The sequence below is a fragment of the Macaca thibetana genome, chromosome 1 (assembly GCF_024542745.1).
Source record: "Macaca thibetana thibetana isolate TM-01 chromosome 1, ASM2454274v1, whole genome shotgun sequence".
NCBI lineage: Eukaryota > Metazoa > Chordata > Mammalia > Primates > Cercopithecidae > Macaca > Macaca thibetana.
In genome coordinates this window covers 34,321-52,363 of record NC_065578.1, presented here as the reverse complement: position 1 = coordinate 52,363, position 18,043 = coordinate 34,321, and the positions used below count along the sequence as shown (strand labels likewise).

General features: G+C 40.2%; 1 protein-coding gene across 1 annotated transcript in view; it reads left to right on the top strand.

The window, feature by feature from the left end:
• The window catches only part of ZNF717 (zinc finger protein 717), a 30,773-nt gene that overhangs the window by 542 nt on the left and 12,188 nt on the right, over nucleotides 1-18,043 (top strand). Inside the window, exon 2 of the mRNA XM_050786144.1 lies at nucleotides 2,952-3,109. Within this exon, the coding sequence (XP_050642101.1) occupies nucleotides 3,053-3,109 (57 nt within the window). The 5' untranslated portion in view covers nucleotides 2,952-3,052. The remainder of the gene's footprint in view (nucleotides 1-2,951; nucleotides 3,110-18,043) is intronic.

Sequence of the window (18,043 nt, the reverse complement as noted above, 5' to 3'; positions counted from 1 at the left end):
TTCCCGGTGTCTTTTCAGCAAGTGAAGATTCTGCTTGTGTCCCCTTCCTACGCATCCCATCCCCGCTTTAGTTTATAGGAGTTTATACAAGATCTGGTTTCTAGGGAAGTTGGGGGTGCCAGATGATGGTCCTGTTTTCTTTATAATAAAGTTTGGAGGAGGGCGCCTTTTAGGAATCCCACCTAAAAGAACACCTCTCTGGACTAACCCTCTCACTGGTGCTTCAAAGCAGGGGAAGTGTCACAGGCGAAGATTCCAGTTTGTATGACCCAAGCAGTTATTTTCCCACTCCCCGGAGTGGTCCAGATTTGGTTGATAATACCTTATCCAGTAGCTCTCAAATGCTGGGTGGTAGCGGAAGGTTTGGACCAACATTGAGAAGGAAGAGGGGAGTTTGGCTGCGGGTGACAGGCAAGGGCCAAAGAGATGTTACTTACTGGAGGGGACTTAATAGTGTTGTCCTGAGTGGAAAAATAACCTGTTATACCTGAGAGGATTTGTGTGGAGTACTCTGTAAACACACTTTAATTCGTTCAATCTTTTCTCATTGTTTCTAGTGGCTGAACTTTCTTAAAAGTAGTCTAGGTCAAGGCGGGAGGATCACCTGAAGTCAGGAGTTCGACACCAGCCTGGCCAACATTTTGTGAAACCTTATCTCTTCTAAAAAATATGAAAAATAGCTGGGCGTGGTGGCGCACACCTGTATAGTCCCAGCTACTTGGGAAACTGAGGCAAGAGAATCACTTGAACCCGGGAGGTGGAGGTTCCAATGAGCTGAGGTTGTGCCACCCTGCTCTAGCGTGGGCAACAGAGCGAGACTCTGTCTCTCAAAAAAAAAAAAAAAAAAAAGTCTGTCACGAAATTTAGCGTCCAGTGATATGCCGAAGCTCCCGCTATCCTGGTAGCTCTTCCTGGCAGTTCGGTAAGGCTTTGCCAAACCATTTCCACCTTATGAGAAAGATGAAAAAAATTTGGCTTTGAGGAGCTGTGACTTGCCGGGGCCACATGATATGCAGATGTTATGCTTCCTGACTTTTTGGCTAGTGTTATTCATTTTGCTCCAATTAAGTCAAAAGTTTTTTTTTCTTTTTTTTTTTTAGATTTTTGTTGACACTGAAGTCAACTAAGAACAAACATTGCTTTAAAGTACTTTCTCAGCCCCTCCGTGCCTGCCCACCCCTCCCACTGGAAAAAATAATAATAAAGTACTTTCCCTTGCCGGGCATAGTGTCTCACAGCTGTAATCATAGCACTTTGGGAGGCCAAGACAGGAGGATCGCTTGTGCACAGGAGTTTGAGACTAGCCTTGGCCATATAGGGAGACCCTATGTGTTTACAAGAAAAAAAAATTAGCAGGTTGTGGTGGCATGCACTTGTGGCCCCAACTACTTGGGGGGCTGAGGTGGGAAGATCACCTGAGCCCAGGAGGGCGAAGCTACAGTGAGCTGTGGTTGTGCCACTGCACTCCAGCCTGGGTGAGAGAATGAGACTCTGTTTCAAAACCGACCAACCAACCAACCAAGCAGAAACATTCCGTTAACCATCTCTGTTCCTTGTTAGCCCCAACTCTTCCTGTGAATTATGGGACCTCAAGGGCAAATAACACAAGTGTTTCCCACTTAGTGTCAGTAATCTGTTCTTGGAAATCATAAATTCTGTAGGAAAATAATAGCATATTTTACATATTTAAAGAGGGAAGATTAGACCATGTCTCACTTCTGTTCCAAACCAGTGTCTTAAAATGTAAGTAAAATACAGTACAATGCTTACTTATAAGAGATCCTTTTTGTGTATTATGTTTTTTTAAAGTCAACAGACATTTTTATGATGTGAAGAACCTTAAAACACAATTTACTAATACGCAAAGAGTTGCTTTTTACGATTCACATGGTCTTTTAGCACCAGCAGTCTCACTGATTTCCATGAAGTTGGCATTGTGATTTGCAAAACTTCGACATGAGGTTGTGATGTTCTAGTGATTGCACTTGACAAGTAATTTCACATTATCTCCTTCACATGATTTTCTTAAAAACATTGAGTTCTGGTGGCTTAGGTGTATCAGTTACTATTTTCTGTCTGAAGAACCAATGAAACTCACTGGCTTAAAAAGAAGTGACCATTTTATTTGATAGAAGTTCTGTTGATTCACATTTTGGCAAGTGTTCACCTGGGCATTTCCTTTGCTAATGTTGTCTGGATCACAGATGAGGCTTTAGTCATCTGGTGCCTTCACTCACATGTCTGATGGTTCATGCTGACCCTTGTCCGAGAAGGCAAGCACCAGTGGGCAAGTACTTTTCCAGCCTATATTTTCATCATATTTTTCATGTCCCATTGGCAAAAGCAAGTCAAATGGCAGAGCCCTGTTCGTTATCAGAGCATACTCTATGAGGTCTGAGATACAGGGAGACATGTCATTAGGAAACATTACTAAAACAGTATATCCCAAGAAATATACAATATGTACATTTTCCCCCTATATAATTGTGGGCAAAAAGTGTTGGGTTGCAAGATGCATCCTTTCAATGATGCGTAGGTATATAAAAGATGCATCCTTTCAATGATGCGTAGGTATATAAAAGATGCATCCTTTCAATGATGCAAAGGTATAAAAGCAAGATGTGTTCTAGTGGAAACACCTATATGGAATCTTGTAGAATCTCCATATTAGTAGTGAAATAGTTAATGTGGCTGAATTATATTTCTACAATATTAATTTCATTGAAGACTAAGTGTATATTTCTTTGGTGTAAATTATTACATTGTTTCTTTGGGCAAATTAATTGTTCCTAAATCAGTAGGTAATACATGTTTTCATTAATCCAAAAATAAATTGTATGTATCTCTACTAGTTAATGTACTTGTGGGTACATCTTCAGTGGGATATTTGTTGTCCCTTATTGAGGCATGAATGACTGTTCTGTCACAGGGAGGTTTTGTTGTTGTTTTAGTCTTTTCCAGCTATTGTGTAGAGCATTTTGGGCAGGAGAATCTAGGACCAAGCCACACCAGTTCTCTCCTTAACCCACTCCATTCGACTGTTCTCCCAGCTATGCTTCCAAAGTGCTCTGTGCGTTTCCACAATCAACAAACAGTGAATAAATCTCTGGTGAGTTATTTGTTTATATATTCCTCACTTTGTTTTACATTGCATTTTTTACCTTTATGGAGTCCGTGGATTAAAATGAAAAAAATAGAAATAAGTAAAATTCAGGTTAAAGGAAATGCACATAAATAAAATAATGCCGGCTTGTAGACATATGCAGGTTATAGCCATGGAACTTGAGTACAGATATGTCTCTGGTCTTTCTGATGCTGCAACAAAAAGGCAGTCACATTTGTTACGTGATTGGAATGGAGCCTGGAAAGTACGTGCTACATTCTCATGGGACGGGAAGACTTGCTGTCACTAAAGTCTGGAACATTGACTGCATTGGTCACAGAGATGATGTAGTGAAAAGTTTTTTTACTACCAACCTGGAAATAAACACTATTAGCATTTTGCAGTAGAAATAGTCACTTAGTGCTAAAGCACAACTCCTGTAATGAGGTTTTTCTGGAGTTGCTGAAACAGTGTGATCTCAGACAGCTTTTGGAAGGCCCTACTTGATTCATGGCTAAAACCTAGAACATCTGGAGGATTGAGTTGACCACAGGTCCTTAACTAACCCCCCATATGTTTCTGTCAATTCATCTGTACATGGAGAATTTGTAGCAGATTGTTCACAGTTGTATTTTCTGACAGATATTTCCACTGCTCACTTGCGCTTTCATTCAGTGTAGTCTTAATTCGTTTATTCTGATGCTCACCATTAACCTAAATTATATGCAAATCCATTGGCTATTCTCTAGTCTGCCTTACTTGAATCTTGTGCCATACAGTTATCCCCCTTATCCACAGTTTCGCTCTCTGTGGTTTCAGTTACCCATAGTCAACTGCAGACAGAAAAGACAATAAGATACTTTGAATATCTTGAGTATTTTGATATTTTGAATATGTTGAATACAGTAGAATAAGATATTTTGGGAGACCACATTCCTATAAGTTTTAGTATAGTATATTGTTATAATTGTTCCATTTTATTGTTGTTAGTATCATACTGTGCCTAATTTATAAATTAAACTGTCAAGGGTATGTATCTATAGGAAAAACCATAGTGTATATAAGGTTTGGTACTATACAGTTTCAGGGATCTGCTAGGGGACCTGCAGTGTATCCCCCGTGGATAAGGGGGGACTCCTGCATTTCAAATTATCGTTCATGATTTTTCTCCTGGAAATTCTTCTGTGTTAGTTTCTATCATGACCTCACTGATGCTGCTTGTCTTTTTTTTCCTGAATTATTCTCCTTCTCCTTTACGTAGCTTGTCCAATTATTTGATCCAATTCCCCATCCATCCCACTGTGCAGTTCTTTTGTTGTTGTTGTTTGTTTGTTTTTTTTACCAGTTCTGCTCTCTGGTGTAGCAGTTGTGTTTCTCTCCAGCTTGGACTTCTCCAGCCTTTAGACCAGGGATCCCCATCCCCAGGCCATGAACTGGTACCAGTCTGTGACCTGTGAGGAACTGGGCTGCACAGCAGGTGAGTGGCAGGCAAGCAAGCATTACTGCCTGTGCTCTGCCTCCTGTCAGATGAATGACACCATTAAATTCTCATAGGAGCATGAACCCTAATGTGAACTATGCATGTGAGGGATCTAGGTTCCCTGCTCCTTATGAGAATCCAATGCCTGACGAACCGTTTTCATCACAAAACCATGTGAGGGGTCACACCCTGGTATATGGAAAAATGGTCTTTCACAAAACCTGGTGCCAAAAAGGTTGGGGATCGCTGCTCTAGATCACAGGTTCAACTCTCCATTGAATGATTCTTTGTAGCTATCTGAAAGGCACCTCAGGCTTAACAAATCCAAAATAAAAGTTACATCCTTCTCTCTTCCTTTACATACGGTATTAGATTAGAGAGTAATTAGCTTCTACCTTTCAATAAGAGGAGTAGTGAGAATCTGTAGCAGTCTTTAGTAAACCAGTTTTCCCTCTGGCTACAAATTATTTACATTCCTCCCATGTGCAAAATATACTTACCTGTAAAGTATTCACCCATGGAACCATCACCACAAACAGTGCGATAAACAACCTTTGCCTCCATGAGTTTCTTCCTCCCCCCTCCCCGCCCCTTTTGGGATACAACCATTTGAGATAAGATACATTCTCTGTATAAGTCCGTTCTGCCATTGCTATAAAAAACTACCTGGGACTGGGTAATTTATAAAGCGAAGCGGTTTAATTGGCTGACAGTTCCACAGGCTGTACAGGAAGCAAAGAGGTTTAACTGGCTGACAGTTCCACAGGCTGTACAGGAAGCAAAGAGGTTTAATTGGCTGACAGTTCCACAGGCTGTACAGGAAGCAAAGAGGTTTAATTGGCTGACAGTTCCACAGGCTGTACAGGAAGCAAAGAGGTTTAATTGGCTGACAGTTCCACAGGCTGTACAGGAAGCAAAGAGGTTTAATTGGCTGACAGTTCCACAGGCTGTACAGGAAGCGTGGCTGGGGAGGCCTCAGGAGACTTACAGTCGTGGTGTAGGATGAAGGGGAAGCAGGCACGTCCTCTGTGTCTGGAGCAGGAGGAAATGGGTGGTGAAGGGGGAGGTGCTGTACACTTTTAACAACCAGATCTCATGAGAATTTACTGTCACAAGAACAGCAAGGGGCAAGTCTGCCCCCTGATCCAGTCACCTCCCACCAGGCCCCACCTCCAGCCTTGAGGCTTACAATTGGACATGAGCTTTGGACAAGTAAACAAATCGAAACCATACCATCCTCTTAACAGATTTTTAAGTATGCAATTCAGTATTAGCTACATGCATTGGTCTGTAGATTTGATATTTAGAACTTACTCGTTGCATAACTAAAACTTATACCCTGTGACCAATACCTCCCCAGTTACCCTTCCCCCTCAGCCCTTGGTAACCACGATTCAGCTCTATGTTTTTGTAAGTTTAACTGTTTCACATTTTTATGTACATGGAGTTCCACAGGCTGTACAGAAAATATAGCTTCATTTGTGCTGGAACAACAAAATACTTCAGACTTGGTAATTAATAAAGAACAGAAATTTGTTCTTAACAGTTCTGGAGGCTGGGAAGTCCAAGATCAAGGCACTGTCATCTGGTGCCTGATGAGAGACTTCTTCCTGTATCTGTACATGGTGGAGGCAAAAGAGTGATGGAGAATGAACGCACTCCCAGCCCATTCAAGAGGGAAGAGCCCTCACCTCATCACTCCCTGGAGGCCTCACCTTACAGTACTGTCACCTTGGTGATTAGATTTCAACATAGGAATTTGAGGGGAATACATACATCCAGACTATTGCATACATCCAGATGGGATTATGTAATACTTTGTTCCTGTTTGGCTTATTTCTTCACTTAGCACAATATCTTTCTGGTATGTGCATGTTTTTGCAAATGGCAAGATTTTCTTCCTTTTTAAGGCTGAGTAATATTTCATTGCGTGCATAGACCACATTTTCTTTATGCATTCATTGTTATTGAGAGTTCCTATTACAAATGGGGAAGTGGTTTTTAATATTGGTTTAATTTTTGTTATTGAAAACGTTTTTAGATGGTTAGATTCTTTTTGAAAATAAATATACTCTGTTAAGGCAGTTTTAATTTCACAGCAGAATTAGGAAGTACATAGATTTCCCATATACCCTGATCCACATATATATGTAGCCTTTGCCCTTTTCAACACCTCCGCCCACCATAGTAGTACATTTGTTAAAATGAGGAACCTACACTGAGACATCATAGTTGTCCAAAGGCCATAGTTTGCATTAGGGTTTACTCTTGTGGTTTTACATGCTATGGGTTTGAGTAAAGTTTAATGACATGTATCCAGCCTTACAGTACCCCACAGGACACTTTCTTTGTTCTAAAAGCCATCCCTGCTCTTCCTGTTTATTGTTTATCATCCCTAACCTTGCAAACCATCTCCATCATTTTGCAGAATGTTACATAGTTGCAGTTATATAGTAAGTAGCCTTTTCAGACTGCCTTCTTTTACTTAGTAATATGCATTTAAGGTTCCTCCTTTTGAGGACAAGATAGCCCATTTCTTTTTAGTGCTGAATTATGTTCCATTATGTATACCATAGTTTATCCATTCACTTACTCAAGGGCATCTTGGTTGCTTCCAAATTTTAGCTATTTTGAATAAAGCTGCTATAAATCCCTGTTTACAGGTTTTTATGCTAGCATTTATTTTCACCTCCTTTGGGTAAATACCAAGAGGTGCAGTTGCTGGATCATATGGTAAGAATGTGTTTACTTTTGTAAGAACAACCAAATTGTCCTCCAACTTAGTGACTATACTATTTTGCATTTCCACACTGTGAAGGAGAGTTCCTGTTGCTCCACATTCTCACTGTCAGTTGTTGTCAGTGCTCCAAATTTTGGCCATTCTACTAGATATGTAGCGGTATCTCGGTATTTCGTTGTTTTAATATGTTACCCTAATGTTGCAGAATATACTGCATTCTTTTATGTGTTTATTTCCTGTGTGTTTCTCATCATTGGTGAGGTATCTGTTAAGGTCTTTGGTCTGTTTTATTTAGTGGTTTTCTTACTGTAGAGGTTTCAGTGTTTTTGGAATGTTTTGTGTAACAGTCTCTTTACCAAGATATGTCTTTTGCAGATATTTTCTCCCAGTCTGTGGCTTTTCTTCTCATTTTTGTGACATTGGCTTTTGCAGAACAGAAGTTTTCAATTTTAATGAAGTCTTGTTTATGAATCATTTTAAAGTGGATCTTGACATTGGTGTTATATCTAAAAAGTCATTACCTTTCCCAGGATCATCTAGGTTTTTTCCTTTGTTATTTTCTATAGTTTTTAACTTTTGCATTTTACATTGAAGTCTATGATCCATTTTGAGTTAATTTTTGTGATGAGCATAAGATCTATGTCTAGATTCAGTTTTTTGTTTTTTGTTTTTTATTAAATGTGGATTTCTAGTTGTCCCCACATCATTTGTTGAAAACAGCAACTCTGCTTTATTGCATCAGTTTACTGTATTTATGTGGGTGTATTTTGGGGCTCTTTATTCTGTTCCATTGTTATGTTTGCCTACAATGAATCTATATAATAAGGCTTGAAGTTAGGTAGTGTTAATCTTCCAACTTTGTTCTTCAGTAATTGACTCTTCTTGGTCTTTTGCTTCTCCATGTGAACTTTAGAATCAGGTTTACTTGTATTTTGTTTATTAAGGTTTTGTACTATTCCTCATATAGATCTTGTTACATTTGTTAAATTTATACGTAAGTATTTCATCTTTTGGGTGCTAAATATAAGTAGCACTGTGTTTTTCATAGCAAATTGCACTTGGTTGTTGCTGGTGTGTTGGAAAGCAGTTAGCTTTCTCCTTTAACCTTGTGTTCTGTGATCTTGCTTTTCAGTTCCAGGAGGGGTTTTTTTTTGGTTTGGTCTTTTTTCTTTTCTTTTCTTTTTTTTTTTAGATTTTCTGCGTAGACAATCCTGTTGTCTATGAACAAAGTTTTATTTATTCCTTCCCAATCTGTATGCCTTTAATTATATTTTCTTGCCTGATGGCATTCGCTAGTATTTTCAGTATGATATTGAAAGGGGTGATGAGAAAGTAGATCTTTTTCTTCCTCCTGATATTGTGGAAAAGCTTTGAGTTTCTGATTATTAAGTATTATGTTCACTGTAGTTTTGTGTAGATATTTTTTATTAATTTCAGGAAGTTCCCCTCTTAGCTTATTGAGAGTTTTTATCATGAATGAATGCTGGATTTTGTCAACTGCTTTTTCTGCACCGGATCATGTGATTTTTCCTTTTCAGCCTCTTGATATAATGAATTACATTAATTGATGTTCAAATGTTGAACCAGCCTGGTATCCCCAGAATAAATCTCACTTGGTGATGGTGTATGATTCTTTCTATATATTGTTGGATTTGATGTGCCAATGTTTTTGAGGATTTTTATATGTATTTTTATGAGAGATCATGGTCTGTGGTTTTCTATTTTGAAATGTCATTGGAATAATGCTGGCCTCACAGAATGAACTAGGAAGTATTTCAACACCTTCTATCCTCTGAAATAGATTGTGGGGAATGGGTATAATTTCTTCCTGAAATATTTGGTCAGTTTACCAGTGAATATATCTGGGTCAGGTACTTTCTGTTCTGAAGGTTATTAAAAAATGGGTTTTTCGGATTGTGTGTTTCTTCTTCTTTTTTTTTTTTTTTTTTTGAGATGGAGTCTTGCTCTGTTGCCCAGACTGGAGTGCAGTGGCGCGATCTCGGCTCACTGCAAGCTCCACTTCCCGGGTTCACACCATTCTCCTGCCTCAGCCTCCTGAGTAGCTGGGATTACAGGCGCCCGACACCACGCCTGGCTAATTTTTTGTATTTTTAGTAGAGACGGGATTTCACCATGGTCTCCATTCTCCTGACCTTGTGATCTGCCCGCCTCGGCCTCCCAAAGTGCTGGGATTACAGGTGTGAGCCACCGTGCCCGGCCTGTGTGTTTCTTCTTGTGTGAGTTTCAGTAAATTGTGTCTTTCAAGGAAGCAGCCCATTTGAACTGGATGATCAGATGTATGCACAGAATTGTTCAGAGTATTTCCTTATCCATTTAACATCCACGGGATGTGTGGTGGCATCCCCTCTTTCATTTATATTATTATTATTATTTTTTTTTTGAGATGGAGTCTTGCTCTGTCGCCCAGGCTGGAGTGCAGTGGCGTGATCTCAGCTCACTGCAAGCTCTGCCTCCTGGGTTTACACCAGTCTCCTGCCTCAGCCTCCCGAGTAGCTGGGACCACAGGCGCCTGCCACCTTGCCCGGCTAATTTTATGTATTTTTTAGTAGAGATGGGGTCTCAGTGTGTTAGCCAGGATGGTCTCGATCTCCCGACCTCGTGATCCGCCCGTCTCAGCCTCCCAAAGTGCTGGGATTACAGGCTTGAGCCACTACTCCTGGCCCTCATTTATGATATTATTAGTTTCTACTTTTTTTCTTAACCTGGCTATAGGCTTTTTAATTTTATTGGCCTTTTAAAAGAACCAGCTTTGTTGTTGATAATATCTCTTGATTTTTGTGTTTTCCATTTCACTGATTTCTGCAACAATTTATTTTCTTCTTCTTACTTTGGATTTAATCTGCTCATTTTTTTCTTTATTTTAGATCATTCTTATTTTCTAATATATGCATTTGATGCCATAAATTTTCTTCTAAGCCATGCTTTTGCTGTATTCTACACATTTTGATACATTGTGTTTTTATTTTCATTTTTATTTAGTGAAAATATTTGTTAGGCCCAGCATGGTGGCTCACACTTGTAATCTCAGCCAGGGAGGCTGAGATTTGGGAGGCCAAGGCAGGAGGATTACTTGAGGCTAGGAGTTTGAGATCAGCTTGAGCACCTATAGCAAGACCCTGTCTCTACAAGAACATTTAAAAAAGTTATCAGGGAGGCCGGGCGCGGTGGCTCACGCCTGTAATCCCAGCACTTTGGGGAGGCCGACGCGGGCGGATCACGAGGTCAGGAGATTGAGACCATCCTGGCTAACACGGTGAAACCCCGTCTCTACTAAAAATACAAAAAAAAAAATTAGCTGGGCGTGGTGGTGCGTGCCTGTAGTCCCAGCTACTCGGAGGCTGAGGCAGGAGAATGGCATGAACCCAGGAGGCGGAGCTTGCAGTGAGCCGAGATGGTGCCACTGCACTCCAGCCTGGGCGACAAAGCAAGACTCCGTCTCAAAAAAAAAAAAGAAGTTATCAGGGAGACATGTGCCTGTATTTTCAGCCACTGGTGAGGCTGAGGTGAGAGGATTGCTTGAGCCCAGGCGTTCAAGGCTGCAGTTAGCTTTGATCATGCCACTGCACTCCAGCCTGGGTGACAGTGAGACCCTGTTTCTAATAATAAAATATTAATTTCTCTTGAGATTTCTTCTTTGATCCATTCATTATTTAGAAGGTGTTCTTTTGTCTCACTATATTTAGAGATTTTCCACTTGTCTGTCTATTGCTCATTTTAAGTTTTGATTTCATTGTGGTCTAAGAGTGCATATGGCAAGATTTGTTATTTTAAATTGGTTAAAGGGTATTTTATGGTTCACAGTGTGGTATATCTTGGTGATTATTGAGCCTGAAAAGAATGTATATTTTACTGTTGTTGGATGAAGTCTATAAATAGCAATTGTATTTGTAAGAATTAAATAAAGAGGAGAGAAACATGAAAGGTGTCTTGCCAGTTAAGACAGATTTATTTTAGAGAAAACAAACCTGAGAGACGCCTTCTGGCCGAGTTAGGTCAGAGGCTCACTCTTACAGACAGAGTTTTAAGGATTCAGGGCGGGAAAGTTTATTAAGGCTTGGACTGCTTCTGTGTCTGTGTTGTGCTTATCTGGGAGGGAGAGTTGTGTGTCTGTCCCCATGCATCTTTCTGCAGCTGCAGGCATGTCCCGAGTCTGCTTTTAGCTTCCCTGTCTTAGTGCACCTGAAGGGAAAGCCATGTGCTGATTAAATTATCAAGCCCCACTGTTTGACTGGGCCTGTTGTATGAGGGTGAAGTTTGGCAGTGAAACTTTACCCAAGAGACTTCCCCTCACCTCCCTCTGGGGCTGAGCTGTCTTATCGGTATTTTACTGTCTGCTCTGTCTGGCTACTTGTAGTTAGAAGAGAAATGATTTCCTTGAAGTGCATGAGGCAAAGAAGGGAGCTGGAACTTAAAGTGGCGGTGTTTGTCCGAGGTGATGGTGTGACTGCTCTGTCAGTATCCAGTTTATATTAATACTGAATTCAACTATATTGTTACTAATTTCTGCCTGCTGGATCTGTTTCTTTTTTCTTTCCTTTTTTTTTTTTTTTTAAATTATGCTTTAAGTTCTAGGCTACATGTGCACAGCATGCAGGTTCGTTACATATGTATCCATGTGCCATGTTGGTTTGCTGCACCCGTATTTATCCTAATGCTATCCCTCCACCCTCCCCCCACCCCATGACAGGCCCCGGTGTGTGATGTTCCCCTTCCTGTGTCCAAGTGTTCTCACTGTTCAATACCCACCTATGAGTGAGAACGTACGGTGTTTGGTTTTTTGTCCTTGTGATAGTTTGCTGAGAATGATGGTTTCCAGCTGCATCCATGTCCCTACAAAGGACAGGAACTCATCCTTTTTTATGGCTGCATAGTATTCCATGGTGTATATGTGCCACATTTTCTTAATCCAGTCTATAATTGATGGACATTTGGGTTGGTTCCAAGTCTTTGCTATTGTGAATAGTGCTGCAATAAACATATGTGTGCATGTGTCGTTATAGCAGCATGGTTTATAATCCTTTGGGTATATACCTAGTAATGGGATGGCTGGGTCAAATGGTATTTCTAGTTCTAGATCCTTGAGGAATCGCCACACTGTCTTCCTATAGTAATGGTTGAACTAGTTTACAGTCCCACCAACAGTGTAAAAGTGTTCCTATTTCTCCACATCCTCTCCAGCATCTGTTGTTTCCTGACTTTTTAATGATCGCCATTCTAACTGGTGTGAGATGGTATCTCATTGTGGTTTTGATTTGCATTTCTCTGATGGCCAGTGATGATGAGCATTTTTTCATGTGTCTGTTGGCTGCATAAATGTCGTCGTCTTTTGAGAAGTGTCTGTTCATATCCTTCGCCCACTTTTTGATGGGGTTGTTTGTTTTTTTCTTGTAAATTTGTTTGAGTTCTTTGTAGGTTCTAGATATTAGCCCTTTGTCAGATGAGTAGATTGCAAAAATTTTCTCCCATTCTGTAGGTTGCCTGTTCACTCTGATGGTAGTTTCTTTTGCTGTGCAGAAGCTCTTTAGTTTAATTAGATCCCATTTGTCAATTTTGGCTTTTGTCGTCATTGCTTTTGGTGTTTTACACATGAAGTCCTTGACCATGCGTATGTCCTGAATGGTATTGCCTAGGTGTTGGGGTCCGTGCCGGGGGTGGTGGAGAATGAAAGAACACACAAAAGACAAAGACACACAGAGAACATGGCGGCCGCGCTCAGAGCCTCCGCCTCACTTTATTTATACTCCATAAACCCCACGTCAGCAGAAAGAATGCAATGCAAAACAAACTTTCTTTTCCCAGATGTAACCTTCTACTCAGTTCTTTGTTTCTATGCTCTTCCTTATCTGCCCGCCTTCTTGGCGCCTACGGGAGTTCATTAAAAGTTCAATTGGAGATACTGTCCTTGAGCCCTATCTATTCTCAGCATACTGTTTTCAAAGGCCCCTGCATTTCCCCCCCTTTTTTTTTGTTTTGCCTCAATCCTAAAAAGGTAGCCCGTATTTGTTCTTGTGTTTTCTTTTGTTTTTGGAGGCGACGGAGGGAGCATCGAATCACCAAAAGAAGTAGACCCAATCCAAGTGCCCAAAGCAATATACTTCCAGAGATTGTAGAAATCCATGTCTTCATCTGGGTCCATGGGTTAAAGGCAACAAGGTGCTGACCCAGCTCCTGAAGGGTTACAGTTCCGGACAACACATGTAATTGTTGTCGAAATGCTTCGGAAATGTTCTGAGTGAGCTCTTGGATGTCCAAACTAATATTTTTATGGCCTATTAATAATTTTCGGATTACAGTCCAATTTTGAGAGATGTTAAAAAGCACAGGCGTTACACAAAATTGAGTGGAGTTCCAATCACATTGTAATGTTATCCGAGTACTGAGGACAGTGAGCTGATCTCCAAGCCATGTCAAGGCTTGTTCCATGTTGTCCAATCTTTCAGCAAGTTGAGAATCAATGTTTCGTTGTTGAAGCCATAACCGGTGAGATTGTTCGTGCCATTGCTGCACAAATTCAGCATTTTGTATGCTTTGATGAAGAGCGAGCCCTGCTATGGCCGCAGTGGAGACGATGGCGACAAGGCTCATCACCGAGGCAATTATAAGTCCAAGGGCACAGAGGGTTCGCTGGAGAGAAGTCCAAATATAAGTCTCAAGAGGTGATGCCCCCCATGGTCGCGTAAGGTTAACAGGTAGCCAAATTTCCTTACGAGCCCTGAGGATATAAATATCCTCAGTAAAGTTGTGCCACCAGGAATGATTGAGGCAAGACAAAAATGTACACGTATCTGTACAATTAACAATCCCCGTATCATTATCCCATGTCAAATTCCTTGCTAATAATAGGTAGGGCTTATGGACACAAGCAATAATATATCAGGAGGTATTTTGATATAACTGAATATGAAAGGAGTTATTTGGGTTAGAAAGATTAAGGGGCATATTCCCCACAAAAATGCTAATGGCATTGCCTGCAGCTAACAACTTCCAAAGATGACTCTGTACTTAGGCCTCCTTCCCGCCATACCAAGGTTTCATTATTGTTAGCAGCAATACTTTTATTTACCCGGTGCCATTTCAAAGGTATGTGACTAAATTTTGTTTGAAAATCACCGTGCACACTTCAATCAGTTATTTGCATCCCATTGTATTCTAATAAAATCCGGGGTTTATTTCCCCGACATTGTTGCCACTCCAGCACCTCAATATTAGGAGAAACCTCTGGAATAGGACAAAAAGGTAAAGAACTAGGAATAGTTTCATTACTATATACAGTATGATTATAATAACAGTATTAGCAGCCACATGACTATGATTATAGCAAACAACCCAGGCTTCATGCGATTTTCGGAGACAATGAGAACTATTTCCCATGCATATTGGAAGTTCTTCCACTCCAAATTGGTATGTGCTGTTTATAATTCCCGTTTCCCGTTCTATATTGTCCTTGTCTATATAGGGGGACGGCATCCAAGTAGTGTCATTGGTGAAAACCTTAATTTCCGCCTCTCCCCAGGCGACTCCCTGATACAAGGACGGAAAGGGAATATAAGTGCAATATTCATACAAAGCCTCACTAAGGGAAATAAGTCCCCCGCCGAGGCACATCCAACAAAGGAAGAAATGCATGCTGAATCCAGTTTTCTTTTCAACAGGGTTTCAATCATCTTGTAGGAAATCACTCAGGTCCGCTCCCTGTAAGGACAAGAGCATAGCCTCGTCCCTGTTTTAGAACTTGCCCTAGAACATACTTAACTTCTTCATTAGGATACCAAATCTTTAAATTGTCAGCGGGGACTATCACCGAGGGAGGTGAAGAAAGATGGGTTATGACAGCGGAGTCTTGCAATTGTCTCCATTGATTCAAAAAATAATTAAGGTAAAAAGAACCTTCAAAATCAAAAAAATTAAGGTAGAAAGGTTAACCTTCAAAAAAATCTGTTTTTTTGGGGGGGGGCTCATTTCCCCCCCTTTTTTTTTGTTTTAGCAGTTGAGTTTTTAAGGTTAAATTTGCGTGCTTAATGATGGCTTGACCTTGACTGTTGCCCGGGATACCGGTGATATCTTGAATATTGTATTGCTGTAAGAAAACTTGTAATTTATGAGAGACATAAGCAGGGGCATTATCAGTTTTAAGTATAAGAGGAATGCCCATGATGGCGAAACAAACTAAGAGATGAGTAATAACAGAAATGAGAAAAGGTATCAATGGTATGATGAACATTTTAATCGTCCAAAAGAAGGGACATCTCGTGGATTAACCCCAGGATGGAAGGATGGAATGCTCAGAGGAGCACAGGAAGGACAAGCTCGAATAAGAGAACGAGCTTGTTTATGAGTTAAATGAAACCATCGTTGAAGGCCAGAACTATTAGTGTGATGTAGAGTATATATATATATATATATATATATATATTTTTGAGACGGAGTCTCGCTCTGTCGCCCAGGCTGGAGTGCAGTGGCCGGATCTCAGCTCACTGCAAGCTCCACCTCCCGGGTTCACGCCATTCTCCTGCCTCAGCCTCCCGAGTAGCTGGGACTACAGGCGCCCACCACCTCACCTGGCTAGTTTTTTGTATTATTTTTTTAGTAGAGACGGGGTTTCGCCGTGTTAGCCAGGATGGTCTCGATCTCCTGACCTCGTGATCCGCCCGTCTCGGCCTCCCAAAGTGCTGGGATTACAGGCTTGAGCCACCGCGCCCGGCCTAGAGTATATTTTTGTTCTGCAGCATGTAGGTGGCCGATTAAAAGCAATCAATCTGAGTATTACCATGAACTAATGGTCCAGAAAGTTGAGAATGAGAACGAAGATGAGTGATGAATAAAGGAGCTCGACGTTGGCTCAAAGTAAAGGATAATAAAGAAAAGAATTTCTGAAGAGAAGAAGTAGCACAAAGAGGTAAAGTGGCCTGAGAAATATAAGAAGTAAGATAAACGGCGTATTGAGAATCACTAACAATGTTACAACCAGTAGTAGGGAAATCAAGTAAGACCATGAGAATAGCAAACAATTCTCCCTATTGCACTGAGGGATAAGGATAAACTGTAACTCAAGATTGATGAAGCTTCTTGCCAAGAATCAGAAGTTGCAAGAAGATAAGTGATCTGACTATGAGTGAATTGAGAGATAATTAAGGAAGGATCTCCTCCCCAAAGTTGTTGACAGTGATGCCGTCCTTTGATGATCAGTTCAGCTAAACAATCAATATAAGTAGCCAAGCATTTAGATGTTTTATTGGACAAAAAGATCCATTCTAGTGGCCGATTGGTCTGATGAATCATTCCTGTAGGAGAATGTAAAGTATGAAATAAACAAAAGGAAAGGGGAACATCAGGAAGGGGCCTTTTAAAGTTGCTCTTCTACAAGCTGGAGTTCCTGTAAAGCCAAAGGAGTTAAATGGCGTGAGTTGTCCAAGTGACTGTCTCCTTCTAGAATAGAAAAAAGATGTTATATTCCGAAAACAGGACGCATCATTTGAAAGTCATTTAATATTTTGAAATGATCACGTTGACTTTGAATTTTTTGGGGTCGAATATTTTGTGCTCCTAAGGTATAACCTAAATATTGAATAGGAAAATCCAGTTGAATTTTTTCTGGGGCAATATTAAGTGAATAGAAAGAAAGCTGAGTTTGTAATGATGCAAAAGGACAAGTTCTTGAGACAAGGTAGGGCTGTTTAACATACCTTGAGGTAAAACTTTCCATTGATATTGAGAAAGTGGCTGAGAATTATTAAAAACAGGGACAGAGAAGATCCATACAATGATAAATTAACACAGTTGGAAACTGATTTTTTACAGGATTTAAAGTCCTATGTATGAATTTTTGACATATAGTAGGGCTATTAAGTATACCCTGAGGAAGAAGCTTCTGCTGATATTTTTGAATGGGTTGTCCATTATTATATTTAGGAATAATAAAGGCAAACTTTTTACAATCTTGAGGTTGTAACTGAATAGAGAAAAAACAATTTTTGAGATCTATGACCATTAATTTTTAACTTTGTGGGATAAGGGCAGGATTAGGAAGACCAGGCTGTAAACTTTCCCTAGGTTTAATGTAAACATTTATAGTCTTAAGACAAGACAAAGACGGGAATTCCATGCAGAAATACGTGGCTTTATATTCCTCTTGGCCATTTGTTTTTTGACTTACTCTTTTAGAGTCCTAAGTATTTCTTTAAATAATGGTCACTGTTTCACCTAAATAGGAGTGGTGGCTATGAGTTTAGAGGATTGTAGCCCATTCTGAACATCATATTTTTGGCAGCTGAGGAAATATGAGGAATGTTTAAAAAAGCAGCAAATTGTTGTGAAAGATCTTGTTCCCCAAAATTAATATTGATAGGAACAATATAAAAATAAAAAAAAACACTTGACCTTGTTGACCTTTAGGACCGACACAGGTTAAAAGTTCTACGTCTTAATAAATCACAGAAGCAGCACCCAAGCCAGTGAGTATAACTGAAACTTGTCTTTTTTCCCATTGTATAGGCCACTAATTTAAACAAATAATAGACATATTCACCCCCGTATCAATTAACCCCTTAAAAACTATTTCATTAATGTGCAATGAACATAAGGGCTTTTGATTTGAAACTAAAGTTTCCCAAAAAACAGTTTTTTCTGTGCTACCAAACCCTCCCTATTGAGAATACGTTCCCCTGCCTCTAGGCATATAAATTGTGAGACTTGAACCATA